The 15082-nt window shown below is 35.6% G+C and overlaps 1 protein-coding gene across 1 annotated transcript in view; it reads right to left on the bottom strand.

The window, feature by feature from the left end:
• The window catches only part of LOC127971785 (gastrula zinc finger protein XlCGF57.1), a 28471-nt gene extending 13714 nt beyond the window's left edge, over nucleotides 1–14757 (bottom strand). Inside the window, exons 1-2 of the mRNA XM_052575014.1 lie at nucleotides 14691–14757; nucleotides 11064–11198 (exon numbers count right to left, since the gene is read on the bottom strand). Coding sequence (XP_052430974.1) covers nucleotides 11064–11148 — 85 coding nt within the window. The 5' untranslated portion in view covers nucleotides 11149–11198; nucleotides 14691–14757. The remainder of the gene's footprint in view (nucleotides 1–11063; nucleotides 11199–14690) is intronic.
• Between the last annotated feature and the right edge of the window lie 325 nt (nucleotides 14758–15082).

Genomic DNA, 15082 nt, shown 5'->3' with positions numbered 1-15082 from the left:
GTGCTCTAATTGGTGAATTGTGTGATATCGCTGCAATACTTTATTTTTAATAGCTATAAAACAAGAATAAACTCGTTTTTTTCTGAGCTCATCATTCCACACGCTCCTGCTCAGAGCGGTGATTCATCTCTCGTGTTTCTCACGTATCACTGACCACACATCAATTATTAATGAGTCCTGACCTTATAATAATCATATATGTTGGTTTAGCTTGTCAGTGTGAATTAAATCCAAGTATTTATTTGTATTTTAACCGATTTAAAATCGAAACCAAAAGACAGTCTCCTCCCTTTTTTATTCCGGTAACTGCACCTGTAGGGGCGCTATTTCTCTCAGACAATGGAAGTCTAAGCACACACACTCAAACAGAGGGACAGAGTGATATGAGATGTCTGACAGTTTTTTAATTTTCTGTTATCCATACAGTGTTGTAAAGTCATGAAACTATGCATATTTACTCAGAATAACTTTTTTTCTGTATGAAAAAAGGTTTTGAAGTGTTTGGAATTTAAAAATGCAGGAAAATTAATAATTCCATCTTTATTGTCATTTTAAAAAATCCCCACGACAAAACCATCCAAGCTATCCAAAACCCATTCACAATTTAAGTTCCTCAATGTTTTTTCAACATGTACACCAAGTTTGGTGTGTATAGTGTTACTCTCCTCTGAGCAGTATGCATTAATTCACAGCTAAATGTAAAAAACAATCCACATTCAAATCAAAATAGCCGACTTCCTGTTGGTCGTAGCTGATGACTGTGAATTAGAAAGTTGTCCGTCTTGATAAGAACAATTTTTGTACTGAGTTTGGTGTCTGTAGCTAAAACTAACCCCCCCACTTTTGACAAAAGGTGGCGCTATAGAGTGCCTCTTCCACGCCCTCTTATGAACTTTTGCCAGTGTCTAGCTGTCACTAATACTGATATGTGTTCTGAGTTTGATGAAATTCTAAGCATGTTATATGCCTCAAAATCACCTGAGAAGTATTCCAGTTTGACATGTTGCCACGGCAACAATATTTTTAGATATCAATATCCCCCCAGCAGATTTATATCGGCTGTGTTTTAACATTATTCTGATGAAGTTTGAAGCAAATCGAGTAAAAATAAGATGCTGAATTCAAAGCATTTTGAAAATGACACACTTCCTGCTGCCACTTGGTGGCGCTATAACTTTGACTCCTAATAGTCACATATATGCGATCGACATCATACAATGAATAATCTGATGAAGTTTGATTAAAATTAGGAAATGTATGTGGATGGTATTAGATACTTCCTGTTTCTCATTTCTCGCCATAATTTCAAAGCCTCGCCACGAGCAAACCGTTTGAGATATCAAAAATCCCCTGGCAATTTTTCATCCCCAATGTCTTGAGATCATGTTGACCGAGTTTGGCGGCAATCGAGTAAAAAACCTATGACAAGTATTTCAAATTCCAGAGCATGCGCTTTTTACATAACTCTAAATAGCTGACTTCCTGTTGGGCGGAGCCTATGATATGCAATACGAAAGTTGTTCGGCACGATGAGATCTATATGTGTACTGAGTTTCATATTAATACGTGCAAGTATGTGTGAGCTATACATCAACATTTATAACTGTGATCCAGGGGGCGCCGTAGAGCCCCTGTGCCACGCCCAGGTCTCAGCCTCTGCAGGCTCCTTCAGGCCACAGATTCCAAAGTGTGCGCAAATTTTCAAGAGTTTTTGAGTATGTTAAGGACCCCAAAAGCCCCCACAACTTTGACGACAAATATGAATAATAAACCCCAAATAGCCAACTTCCTGTTGGGCGGAGCCTATGATATGCAATACGAAAGTTGTTTGTATTGATGAGTTCTATATGTGTACCGAGTTTCGTATGTCTATGTGCAAGTATGTATGATATATGGCCCTCCATATTCCAGGGGGCGCTGTAGAGCCCCTGTGCCACGCCCGTGTATCAGTCTCTGCCCGGCCCTAATGGCCGCAGGTTCCAATGTGTGTGCCAATTTTCAAGACTTTTTAAGCATGTTAAGGGCCCCAAAAGCCCCCGAAACCTTGAAGAAAAATAATAATAATAAATAATAATAATAATAATAATAATAACAAATAATCCTAAGGAAAACAATAGGGCTCTCGCCCTCCAGGCTTGAGCCCTAATAATAAATATAGCTGCAAGCAGCGATGGCGGGCTCAAGCCACCAATGCCATCGCCACCCCGGTGGCATCAGGTAAACTGTGCCCAGCGGGCACATGCATTCACAATATCCCTCTGGCAGTGAGGTTTTAAAGGAAATGGCGGTTAAAGGGTTAATCCGAATCATCTAGACTTTAAAGTCGCATTCACAGAACAATATATATATATATATATATAGTAACACTTTACAATAAGATTTCATTTATAAACATTATGTTAACATGAACAATATTTATATAGCATTCATTCATGTCAGTTAATATTCCAAACTTAAACATTAAAACATTGTTTTATTGTGATTTTTTCCCAAGCACATTTTACCAATTCCAAACCATATCAATCTTAATAACTACCATTATTTTTTATTTAATCATTTATGAGTGCTATACAATAGTCCAGGAAAGCTGGAAGAGAAAAACTTCTTATATTCATGTGCAGAATTATTAGGCATGTTTTCTTTTACAGATGAAATGCGCTAAAAAAGAGTTTTAACTCAAACTGTTTTAACTCAAAGTCGAAAATTATGAAATACCCATGAGAAATATCAAACACAAATGCAATACAGAAATGGATAAGTTAAGACTTGACCATTGTACAAAAATGCTGACTGGGTCATGAGGTCAGAAAAGAAGAAGAAAAAAAAAAACAGGTCAAGAAGAACTGACAAAAATAATTGCAAAATAATTAGGAATTAATGTGAAGATTAATTTTTAGTCAATTCTGCAAGACAAACTTTCAGGAAAGGAGGTGGAATAAAAATGAGCTCCTAAATCTTAATCCCGGATTCTGGAAGATATATTCCTCAAACCATCGGACAAGAGTAGGTGCTGCTGGTCCTTCACGAGTCACTCTAATCTGTTCATAAAGCCTATATATAAAGTCTTAATATATAGTATTTCACAATACTTCATGGTATTCTAATTAAATCATTTTTTGGAATCTTAGATCTCTCAGAACCTGACACATTGTAATTCTGAGACTCCAGGAAAGTGGCAGTTCTGTAAAATGTTGGCGCTGGAGACTAAATGCTCCCTGATAGTTTCACACCTAATTCACTTAAGACACACACACACACACACACACACACACACACACACACATTACCCACAGTGACAGAGGGACAGAGTGAGATCAGATGTATGATAGTTTTTTTAATTTTCTATCATCCATATAGTGTTGTATAGTCATGAAACTATGCATATTTCCTCAGAATGACTTGTCTTCTATGTGTACATTTTTTTGAAGTGTTTAGAAGCTGCACTTAAAAAAATAAAAGACATTTACTGGTTACTTTTTTACTGTTATTTCAAAAAATCACCACGACAAAACCATTCAAGCCATTCAAAATTCATCCGCACCTGTACTGTAAGATACATTCTTTAAACTGGTAAAAGAGGATGTGGTGATGATCCTTCAAGAGTCACTCAAAACTTATCTGTCCATAAAGCCTATAAAGAATTATTCTTAATATACAGTTCACAATATTTCAGCTTGTTATTCTAATAAAGTGAGGGTCATTTTATCAGTAAAATACATAAAATTAATATTATTTTTCTTTGAAAGATTTCTATAAATGATTTAAATCATACTTGTTTCTACAATAATTATTTAAAAGTAATCCTATAGCTCCATCTGGTGGCCGTTATTGGTACTAAGAATTGCAAGCTTGATTTATATGTTATGATAGTTTTAATTTTATGCTGGCTCTTGAAAATGATAAAGCTATGAAACTTACTGCGCTTCCTTCAAATGATGACTTCTACATATATAAAAAATTATGAAGAGTTGGAATTAAAAATTTTAAAGATATAGTAAAATAACTATTGTATTTTTTTAATGTTACTTTAATAAATCTCTATGGCCACACCATTTAAGGTATCCTAAACCCATTCACAATTTAACATCTTCAGTATATGGCTTCATGTTAAAAAAATTTGGTGTGAACTACTTGTGTCTTCTTGGAGGAGAATGAATTCATTTACAGGCTGAGTTTATCATAAATCCACAATAACATTTCTGAGTTCTGTATCAATCAGTGTTGTTGTTTGTTTATTTTTATTTTTTTTATTTTTCATAGGAAGATAACTGACCCTTTACTCTCCTTTTTAATAAATGTGCTTATAAACCAAGAACAAGCTATTTATAGCTGTATTTATAAACTGCTTACTACTGACTATTAATATTGGGACAAGGCTTTATAAAGCATGAACTGACTATTTACTAATGAGTGCAGTTATTATAAAGTGTTATCAATGCATTTGCTAATGTTAACAAATTAGACATTATTTTACAGTGTTATCAAATCCCTTAAATGATTTGTAAGTGTTTTGTAATGATTTTATTGACCTACAAGCATTTGTGAAAGTTCTGCTTGCATTACAGCTTAGTCTTGATCTGTGAGCTGAACAGATTTACTGTTACATCCATGAGATTATGTAAATTCAAATAAATATCATGTCACAGGATGTCAGAGGTCAGTATCAAATTAGTTTGAAATTATTATTTGCAGCACAAATAAGGTTTTTTAGGATTTTTAAAAATCCCTAAAACTGTCAGAAAAGGATAAGGCCTAAGATTTCTATGTGAGTGTCTAAATTTGTTTGTTTTTATAACTATAATGCATAAACTATGAAACTATACAAAATGTATAAAAAAGTACAAGTTATTCTTTTCCAATGTTTTTTATTTATTTAATTTTTTCTTTTTTTTTCTTTTTTTTGGATTTACATTTTAAAAAATTAGCCTACGGCAATCATTCTAAACAGCTTGAATAAAACCTGTCAATATTTATTATAGACCACTGTAACTGTGTATAATCTAACAAACAAGTTTATTATGAAAATAAAAGCGTGTACACCAGATAAATTGGACGATAAAGAAATTGCTAACAATAGTATAATAGAGCATGTTTTAGGTTTTTAGGCGTTTAGATGCAGAAATGGACAAATCAAATGTAAAATAAAATGTAATTGATTTAATTAAATATAGATTAAGTCTTGTTAGAGCAAAATAATAAATAAATACGTACACACATTAAAAAAGCAGCCAAGATGAATGAGTTAAATTTTTTATATAGATTAAAATTGAAGACAGAAGCAGCTGGTATATGCGTCACTTAATATTAAAATCCAGTAGATCCACTTCAGATTTATTTCTCAACAGTTTATGTTCACGTGGCTGTTTTCGTTTATATTAGCCAAGCTATTATGTATTTTGAAATAATCTTGTCCGTGATGTGTTCGTTCTTACGACGAAAGGCGGAATCCTGCAGCTCCAGAGATACATGTTATTCTGCCAGTCGCGCTTTCAAATAGTCTTGCACACTTAAACGGGTCACAAACACCTGCATTTAGCTCGTGTTGTGTTATAATGGATGTATTGTGTGCATTTATGGCAATAACTTATTTTAAAAAGCTCTTAAACAAGAATAAATTCGTTAGTTTTGAACTTGTGACACTGTGCGCGCTGATCGGAGGCAGTGATTTCAGATAGGCAGCCGCGAATATTTCATTTTCACACAAACAGTTCAAAAACATCTTAATTTAGCTCTTGGTGTGCTCTAATTGGTGAATTGTGTGATATCGCTGCAATACTTTATTTTTAATAGCTATAAAACAAGAATAAACTCGTTTTTTCTGAGCTCATCATTCCACACGCTCCTGCTCAGAGCGGTGATTCATCTCTCGTGTTTCTCACGTATCACTGACCACACATCAATTATTAATGAGCCCTGACCTGATAATAATCATATATGTTGGTTTAGCTTGTCAGTGTGAATTAAATCCAAGTATTTATTTGTATTTTAACCGATTTAAAAGTGAAACCAAAAGACAGTCTCCTCCCTTTTTTAGTCCGGTAACTGCACCTGTAGGGGCGCTATTTCTCTCAGACAATGGAAGTCTAAGCACACACACTCAAACAGAGGGACAGAGTGAGATGAGATGTCTGACAGTTTTTTTAATTTTCTGTTATCCATACAGTGTTGTAAAGTCATGAAACTATGCATATTTACTCAGAATAACTTTTTTTCTGTATGAAAAAAGGTTTTGAAGTGTTTGGAATTTAAAAATGCAGGAAAATTAATAATTCCATCTTTACTGTCATTTAAAAAAATCACCACGACAAAACCATCCAAGCTATCCAAAACCCATTCACAATTTAAGTTCCTCAATGTTTTTTCAACATGTAGACGAAGTTTGGTGTGTGTAGTGTTACTCTCCTCTGAGCAGTATGCATTAATTCACAGCAAAATGTAAAAAACAATCCACATTCAAATCAAAATAGCCGACTTCCTGTTGGTCGTAGCTGATGACTGTGAATTAGAAAGTTGTCCGTCTTGATAAGAAAAATTTTTGTACTGAGTTTGGTGTCTGTAGCTAAAACTAACCCCCCCACTTTTGACAAAAGGTGGCGCTATAGAGTGCCTCTTCCACGCCCTCTTATGAACTTTTGCCAGTGTCTAGCTGTCACTAATACTGATATGTGTTCTGAGTTTGATGAAATTCTAAGCATGTTATTTGCCTCAAAATCACCTGAGAAGTATTCCAGTTTGACATGTTGCCACGGCAACAATATTTTTAGATATCAATATCCCCCCAGCAGATTTATATCGGCTGTGTTTTAACATTATTCTGATGAAGTTTGAAGCAAATCGAGTAAAAATAAGATGCTGAATTCAAAGCATTTTGAAAATGACACACTTTCTGCTGCCAGTTGGTGGCGCTATAACTTTGACTCCTAATAGTCACATATATGCGATCGACATCATACAACGAATAATCTGATGAAGTTTGATTAAAATCAGGTAATGTATGTGGATGGTATTAGACACTTCCTGTTTCTCATTTCTCGCCATAATTTCAACGCCTCGCCACGAGCAAGCCGTTCGAGATATCAAAAATCCCCTGGCAATTTTTCATCCCCAATGTCTTGAGATCATGTTGACCGAGTTTGGTGGCAATCGGGTAAAAATCCTATGACAAGTATATCAAATTCCAGAGCATGCCCTTTTTACATAACTCTAAATAGCTGACTTCCTGTTGGGCGGAGCCCAATGACATGCAGTACGAAAATTGTTCGGCACAATGAGATCTATATGTGTACTGAGTTTCATATGAATATGTGCAAGTATGTGTGAGCTATACATCAACATTTCTGACTGTGTTCCAGGGGGCGCTGTAGAGCCCTTGTGGCACGCCCGGGTCACAGCCTCTACAGGCTCCTAAAGGGCAAAGATTCCAAAGTGTGTGCAAATTTTCAAGAGTTTTTGAGTATGTTAGGGACCCCAAAAGCCCCCACAACTTTGACGAAAAATATGAATACTAAACCTTAAATAGCCAACTTCCTGTTGGGCGGAGCCTATGACATGCAGTACGAAAGTTGTTTGGTTTGATGAGATCTACATGTGTACCGAGTTTCATGTGTCTACGTGCAAGTATGTATGATATATGGCCCTCAGTATTCCAGGGGGCGCTGTAGAGCCCCTGTGCCACGCCCGTGTATCAGTCTCTGCCCGGCCCTAATGGCCGCAGGTTCCAATCTGTGTGCCAATTTTCAAGAGTTTTCGAGCATGTTAAGGACCCCAAAAGCCCCCGAAACCTTGAAGAAAAATAATAATAATAATAATAATAACAAATAATCCTAAGGAAAACAATAGGGCTCTCGCCCTCCAGGCTTGAGCCCTAATAATAATAACAAATAATCCTAAGGAAAACAATAGGGCTCTCGCCCTCCAGGCTTGAGCCCTAATAATAATAATAATAAACGGAGCAATTCCAAGAGGGTCCTCACACCATCGGTGCTCGGGCCCTAATTAAAACAATTTTTAGCACTTTTGTTGTACTGAAGTATGAAGTACTTTCCAGCATAAGCATGAAAAGTCACTGTCTCATGCCATTTAGAATAAAAAAAATAAGTTAATCATTAATGCTAATAATATATATTATTTTCATAATGCGTTGAATTACTAAAATCAAATCATTTTTGCACAGGTTAATTTTAGAATATTATTTGTCCAGTCTGTTGCCACAGTTATCCCCGTCAATAACAGCAATTTCAGTAGTGACTCTCAGGAGAATTTAGCAGATTCACTACCGTAATCAAATGCATCTGTCACTTCTAAAACTCATCAGTTTACATGGCTGAACGAAACAGCTCTATTTCTGCTGTTCCATAAGCATCACTAACTGTCAGACAATGGATTCTCATGCAGCCTGTCTGGCAGTTTTATTCAGACCAATGTGAAAGCTGGACCAAATTATTGTTGTAAATATTGAATGGTGGATGATAAACAAGCTAATAGGCATTCTAAAAATCTCAACGCTTTGGAAAACAACTTGTTTTATAGCCTATGAATAGGGCTGTGACGGTGGCTGATTTTTACCACAGCGGTAGTCATGGACCAACAACCGCCAGTGGCACGGTGTTTGAAAAAAATGTCAAATATATATAAAATTATTTTACGTAGGGGCAGGGATGGCCATCCACTCACAACTGCTGCTTCTGTCACTTTTTCTCATGACAAGAAGTGTATTTATTCAGTCGCAGTCAGAATGACTGAACAGGAAACGTTTCAGACACGCGCTCCACTTCACTTTATTATCATGTGCAAGTTAAGCAAGCGCGGACGGTCCTGTGCTCAAAGGCGGTGCGCGCTTCCTTTGTGCGTATCCTTTCATATCAGACTGCGAAATAAACTATATGCAAGCAGTGTCGTGGTCAGTTAATTCATGGAATTACCAACAAAGGTGATTAAAGCTGACAAACTCTGCATGCATGTAATATATTTTATATATATTATATACAGGATATATTTATATGAATGACCGTCTAGAAATCACTCATCTAACACATCCTATTTAACCCGTCAGTTCGTGTTTATTTGAGCACTTCTGTCAGTGAACGCCGCCTGCATAACACTAAAATAAATATCAAATAAATAATGCTTATTTAGGCTACAAGAAAGTAGCTCAGGAGAATTTAGCAGATTCACTACCGTAATCAAATGCATCTGTCACTTCTAAAACTCATCAGTTTACGTGGCTGTTGCACGAAACAGCTCTATTTCTGCTGTTCCATAAGCATCACTGGATTCTCATGCAGCCTGTGAGGTAGGCTACTGACACAGAGTTCAAATGTCCTGTATAGACAGACTAAACCTGTCGCAACACGGTGGTGTTTCGTCCGGTTTACTTTTCCGCCACCAAGCAAGCTCAGTAGCTAACTCCTCATCTGCACGAGCTCTCTTTGAAATAGGAATCCGTTGGCATATTTCTTTTTACCATCTTTTATTTATCGCTGTCTCGTTTGTATTTGGCCAGTTTGGTTCACCAAACCTGACCAAGCCAGCGTTTGCGATCACGAGAACTTGTGCAAATGCTGATGGGTGACAAGAATGCAGATGACTCCAGATCGGCGATGTGGTATTTGCTTTCCCAACAAGATCCATCGCCCAACACTAAATTATTTTGCTGAATGCATAAACTGTATTTTCCTGCGCTCAAATCTTCCAATCTAAAGGAAACGCTGTGTTTGAGGTAATTTGTTAATTACCATAGACTTAGAATTTGCAACTATTACAGTTATTACACTTATATACAAATCTTTGTATTATGCTTGCTATAGAGTTTGTGACGTAGCAACTGACCACCGCGGTGCGTGGTTGTCACGGCAACCGTCACAGCCCTACCTATGAAGAATTCTGGAGCAGATAAAATGCTTTTATTTCTTCATTTTGACAACCTTTTCTTAAAATGATCTAAAGGCTAAATGTTAGGTTTAAAAATGTACAACTCTTTTTTTTGTCTATACTTTATTTTAATAGTTTGTAGATAACATTTTATTTTGTAAGTCATCCCCATCAATATTTTTTGTTTGTTCAAAATCTGGCCATGATTTTTAATGTTAATGCAAACAAAAAAGGGCATATTGCTGCTAATTTTATTTGTTTGTTTTCGGCATTAAACTTGGTGAATGGCTATGGTGGGCAACAGGGCTCAGTATTAGGTCCTCTGTTTTTCTCATTATATATGCTACTCCCAAAGGTTATTATGATTTCTTCAATGTTATGTCAGTGATATTCAGTTTTTTATTTCCTCACAACCTGAAAAAAAAAAAACTTAGAGTGAATTAATGATGTTCAAACTGTATTAACTAATCAATACAATCGACAGGGAAAAATAATCAAATTGATTATAGAATAAGTTGTGTCCACACGACACATGGAAAAACATCAAAGTCGTGTCATTTTACAGTAGAGAATAGTACATTTTAGTGGGAAAAAAGTGAAATTTTGAAATGGCTTAATGTGAAGATTAAACTTCAAAAGACTATTATGATTTCATTGAATAAATATGAGTGCTGCACATTTCAAACTATCTATGAGGGCAGAGCTGCTTTGTATACAGCAGTGTCATGTTTATGCTGCTCCAAAAGTGCCACTTACTGGGAGAGACTGAAAATTAATTTTTCAATCAGCCTGTCTGGTTTGTGTAAAATAAATGCATTCATTAGATACAGTTTCATATTTAAGTAACAGAAAATTAATGATTTGCATTCTGTTCAGTTCAGAAGTTGATACTGGGTTTAATTTTACACAAAATAACAAACTATGTTCTAAACTATTTTCTTTTTTTTCTAATTTATTACATAGCATGTTATAATAACTAATTCTTCTAAGGTGTACTTAAAGGCAGCATTAGTGTTTGTTGGGTAATGCAATCTCAACATGACTGTCCACGATGAGACCTGCTCCATATCAATTAAAACCCCTTTAATTAAGGCACTCATATGACATCCTTAAAAATGTCATTAAATACTGTTGAAGAAAACTTAATGAGGATCAAATGAGAGTTAGGCTTTGAGAATTAAAAAAAAACCAACCTGTTTGTTCCTCGATATCTTCATATTTCATTCTGAATGCTTCTTCTATCCGCATGTCTTCACTCTCCTCTTTAATAAACGCCATCTTTATAACTGAATGTCACGTGGATCCCGGTTGCTTCCCCAGGAGTTTTTCTGTTTGTTTGGACACATTGTTATTTTTAAGATGAGAACATAAAAAAGTTCCAAAATAAATCTTAAAAAGTTCTGTACACCACTGGCAGAGGGGGTCAGTCAGAGTGCTAAATAATGGGTCAAACTTAATGATTTACTAAATGAATAATGGACTACTTAACTGAGTGTTGTTTTGTTGTCATTTTTAACAATAGTTGGTGGATATATTTTGAATAAAGTAGAATAGAGTGAAAGTATCCATTATCAGCAGATGTACAAACATGTTCCTGGTGGGCCACTGTACTGATACAACCCTAATTAAACATATTTAAACTTCAGAATTAACAGAAATTTACACTAGAGTGTGCTGGAGCTGAACTCTGCAGGACACTGGCCCTGCAGAAACAGGTCTGGGCACACCTCATTAATGAGCTAAGGTATATATATATATATATATATATATAGTACAGACCAAAAGTTTGGACACACCATCTCATTAAAAGAGTTTTTCTTTATTTTCATGACTATGAAAATTGTAGAGTCACACTGATGGCATCAAGGGCTATTTTATGGAAGCATAGGGGTAGCATTATTCAATTTGGAATGTAATATGCAAAATGACAATGCAATATGTAAAATGGCAATGCATTTCTGTATTTACATTTACATTTTCCAATACATTTGTGCAACGTTTGGTGCAAAATGAAAATTAAATTACATAAGTTGAATTTGCCATTTCATACACCAGTTTTAATATGTAAAATGAATACTAATTTTAACGCTTTATAAGTTGCAAAATTAAAATTAAAATGTATTACAGATATGATTAGATATGTCTAACACGTTCAAGCAAAAACTGTGGCAAAATGATAATTTAAATGCTATTTTTCTTAAATGCATTAACACTCACAGTCAAGACACTTATGATTGCATTTTCATTCAATGACCCGCATTGAATGTAGCAAAATTCAATGTGCACATTGAAAATGCATTCCGAGCCGATCACATCTCCCCCCCCTCCCGTCCTGTCAATCACTGCGTGAACAAGGCGGGGCTTACAGAAGGTCAAGAGACTCAAGTGAGAGAAAATGGACAAGACAGTTGGCCCGTGTACGTTTTGATCATTTCGTTTTATGGCTTCAATATTTCATTCGCATTTGTGGGCGGAGCTGAAACGCTGCTTTCATCTGATTGGTCGAATCGCTCCACTTTCAGCTAGGTCTTTTTATTCTTTAAGGCAGAATAAGAGTCAGTGCGAGTGAAGCACTGTAATGTCTGAAACCACCGCTCACTGTTAATTAGCATAATATTTGAATCAGATATAGTAGCTGGCCACATAATTTGTGCTGCTGAGACCTGCAAGAGAACCCGTTAAATTATTGTATGAATATTGTCCCACTGATAAATACAGTGCAAATAGTTCTGTCTCCTTGGATAACAGTGAAGTGGAAATAAATATAGTTAAATTTATGAAATAAAATGAAATAGGATTTTTTGGGAAGGTAAGTCTGGCCAGTTATACAAGCAACACGAGTCGGACGAGTCTGAAGATCTGAGCTGAATTGGGTGAAACATTTAAGTTCTAGTCTGTGTCATTTAGCCTACTCTCATAATAAATAATAATAATAATGTTAAGTATAGGTATAAGTTGCATCAGTCCAAAAATACGTCATGACGAGGAAAAAAACATATATAAGTCGCACTGGACTATAAGTCGCATTTATTCAGGACCAAGAGAAAACATTACCGTCTACAGCCGCGAGAGGGCGCTCTGGGGTAGGCTACAGGAGCACTGAGCAGCATAGAGCTAATTTTACTATTTTTATTTAGAAATTTAACTATATTAATTTTTACAATTATTTATTATTGTCACACACACACATGACTTAAAAGATGAGAGTGGTTAATGTTACAGGCATGGAACTGTTCAGTCTATTATTGATGTTTATTTCCACTTAACTTTTATCCAAAGAGATATAACTATTTGCACTGTATTTATCAGTGGGACAATATTCATACAATACTACAACCTAGAAATAATTTGCAGGTCTCGACAGCACGAATTATGTGCCCAGCTACTATATCTGATTCAAATATTATGCTAATTAACAGTGAGCGGTGGTTTCAGACATTACAGTGCTTCACTCGCACTGACTCTTATTCTGCCTTAAAGAATAAAAAGACCTAGCTGAAAGCGGAGCGATTCGACCAATCATATGAAAGCAGCGTTTCAGCTCCGCCCACAAATGCGAATGAAATATTGAAGCCATAAACCAAAATGATCAAAACGTACACGGGCCAACTGTCTTGTCCATTTTCTCTCACTTGAGTCTCTTGACCTTCTGTAAGCCCCGCCTTGTTCACGCAGTGATTGACAGGACGGGAGGGGGGGGAGATGTGATCGGCTCGGAATGCATTTTCAATGTGCACATTGAATTTTGCTACATTCAATGCGGGTCATTGAATGAAAATGCAATCATAAGTGTCTTGACTGTGAGTGTTAATGCATTTAAGAAAAATAGCATTTATATTATCATTTTGCCACAGTTTTTGCTTGAACGTGTTAGACATATCTAATCATATCTGTAATACATTTTCATTTTCATTTTGCAACTTATAAAGCGTTAAAATTAGTATTCATTTTACATATTAAAACTGGTGTATGAAATGGCAAATTCAACTTATGTAATTTAATTTTCATTTTCATTTTGCACCAAACGTTGCACAAATGTATTGGAAAATGTAAATGTAAATACAGAAATGCATTGCCATTTTACATATTGCATTGTCATTTTGCATATTACACCCCAAATTGAATAATGCTACCCATATGCTTCCATACTATTTGACCAAGAAGGAGAGTGATGGGGTGCTGCTCCAGATGACCTGGCCTCTATAGTCACCGGACCTGAACCCAATCGAGATGGTTTAGGGGTGAGCTGGACCGCAGACAGAAGGTAAAAGGGCCAACAAGTGCTAAGCATCTCTCGGGGAACTCCTTCAAGACTGTTGGAAGACCATTTCAGGTGACTACCTCTTGAAGCTCATCAAACGAATGCCAAGAGTGTGCAAAGCAGTAATCAAAGCAAAAGGTGGCTACTCTGAAGAACCTACAATATGACATATTTTCAGTTGTTTCACACTTTTTTGTTATGTATATAATTCCATATATAATTCCAGATGTGTTAATTCATAGTTTTGATGCCTTCAGTGTGAATCTACAATTTTCATAGTCATGAAAATAAAGAAAACTCTTTGAATTAGGTGTGTCCAAACTTTTGGTCTGTACTGTACATATATATATATAAATTCTCTCGCACACTTTACTGTCAACTGATTTTACGCGAAATAAGATGAACCCTTTCTGTTAATCAAGCGTAGACTAGCTTTATAGTCACACAAATGATTACAATGCATTTACATCCAATAAATAATCATTTATTTTACATCACTTGTAAGAACAAACAAAAAAATGTCTGGTTTGTATTGATTAAAACGTTTAAAATCACAAACCTTTCTCAGCCGAATCACAACAGATGCAGAAGAGCGGCGCAGCCTTATGACGTCACATAGAAATACCAAAATAAAAGTCCTATACAGGTACATACAAATGTATAGCGCATATACATTGAGTGAGGAGGTTGAATACGTTAGGACACAATTGTCTGAGGTGTTCTGTTTTTTAAGGACGTTTAAATACATGTTCTCCAATTATAATTACTAGTAAAAGAGGTTCTAACTTAATTTAGAATCTTATCTGATTTTGTTCCTGTAAGAAAATAGGACTGGGGCTTGATTCCAAAAATAATTTGATTCAGAATCGATCCTTCTGTTCCAAGGAATTTGGAGTCGACTACACTGGTAGCACTAGCTGGACTTTTTTTCAATAAATATTTGTACCTGTT

Source organism: Carassius gibelio, chromosome A4 (assembly GCF_023724105.1).
Source record: "Carassius gibelio isolate Cgi1373 ecotype wild population from Czech Republic chromosome A4, carGib1.2-hapl.c, whole genome shotgun sequence".
NCBI lineage: Eukaryota > Metazoa > Chordata > Actinopteri > Cypriniformes > Cyprinidae > Carassius > Carassius gibelio.
The sequence above is the reverse complement of the archived record's forward strand: the minus strand, read 5'-3'. Positions and strand labels throughout refer to the sequence as shown.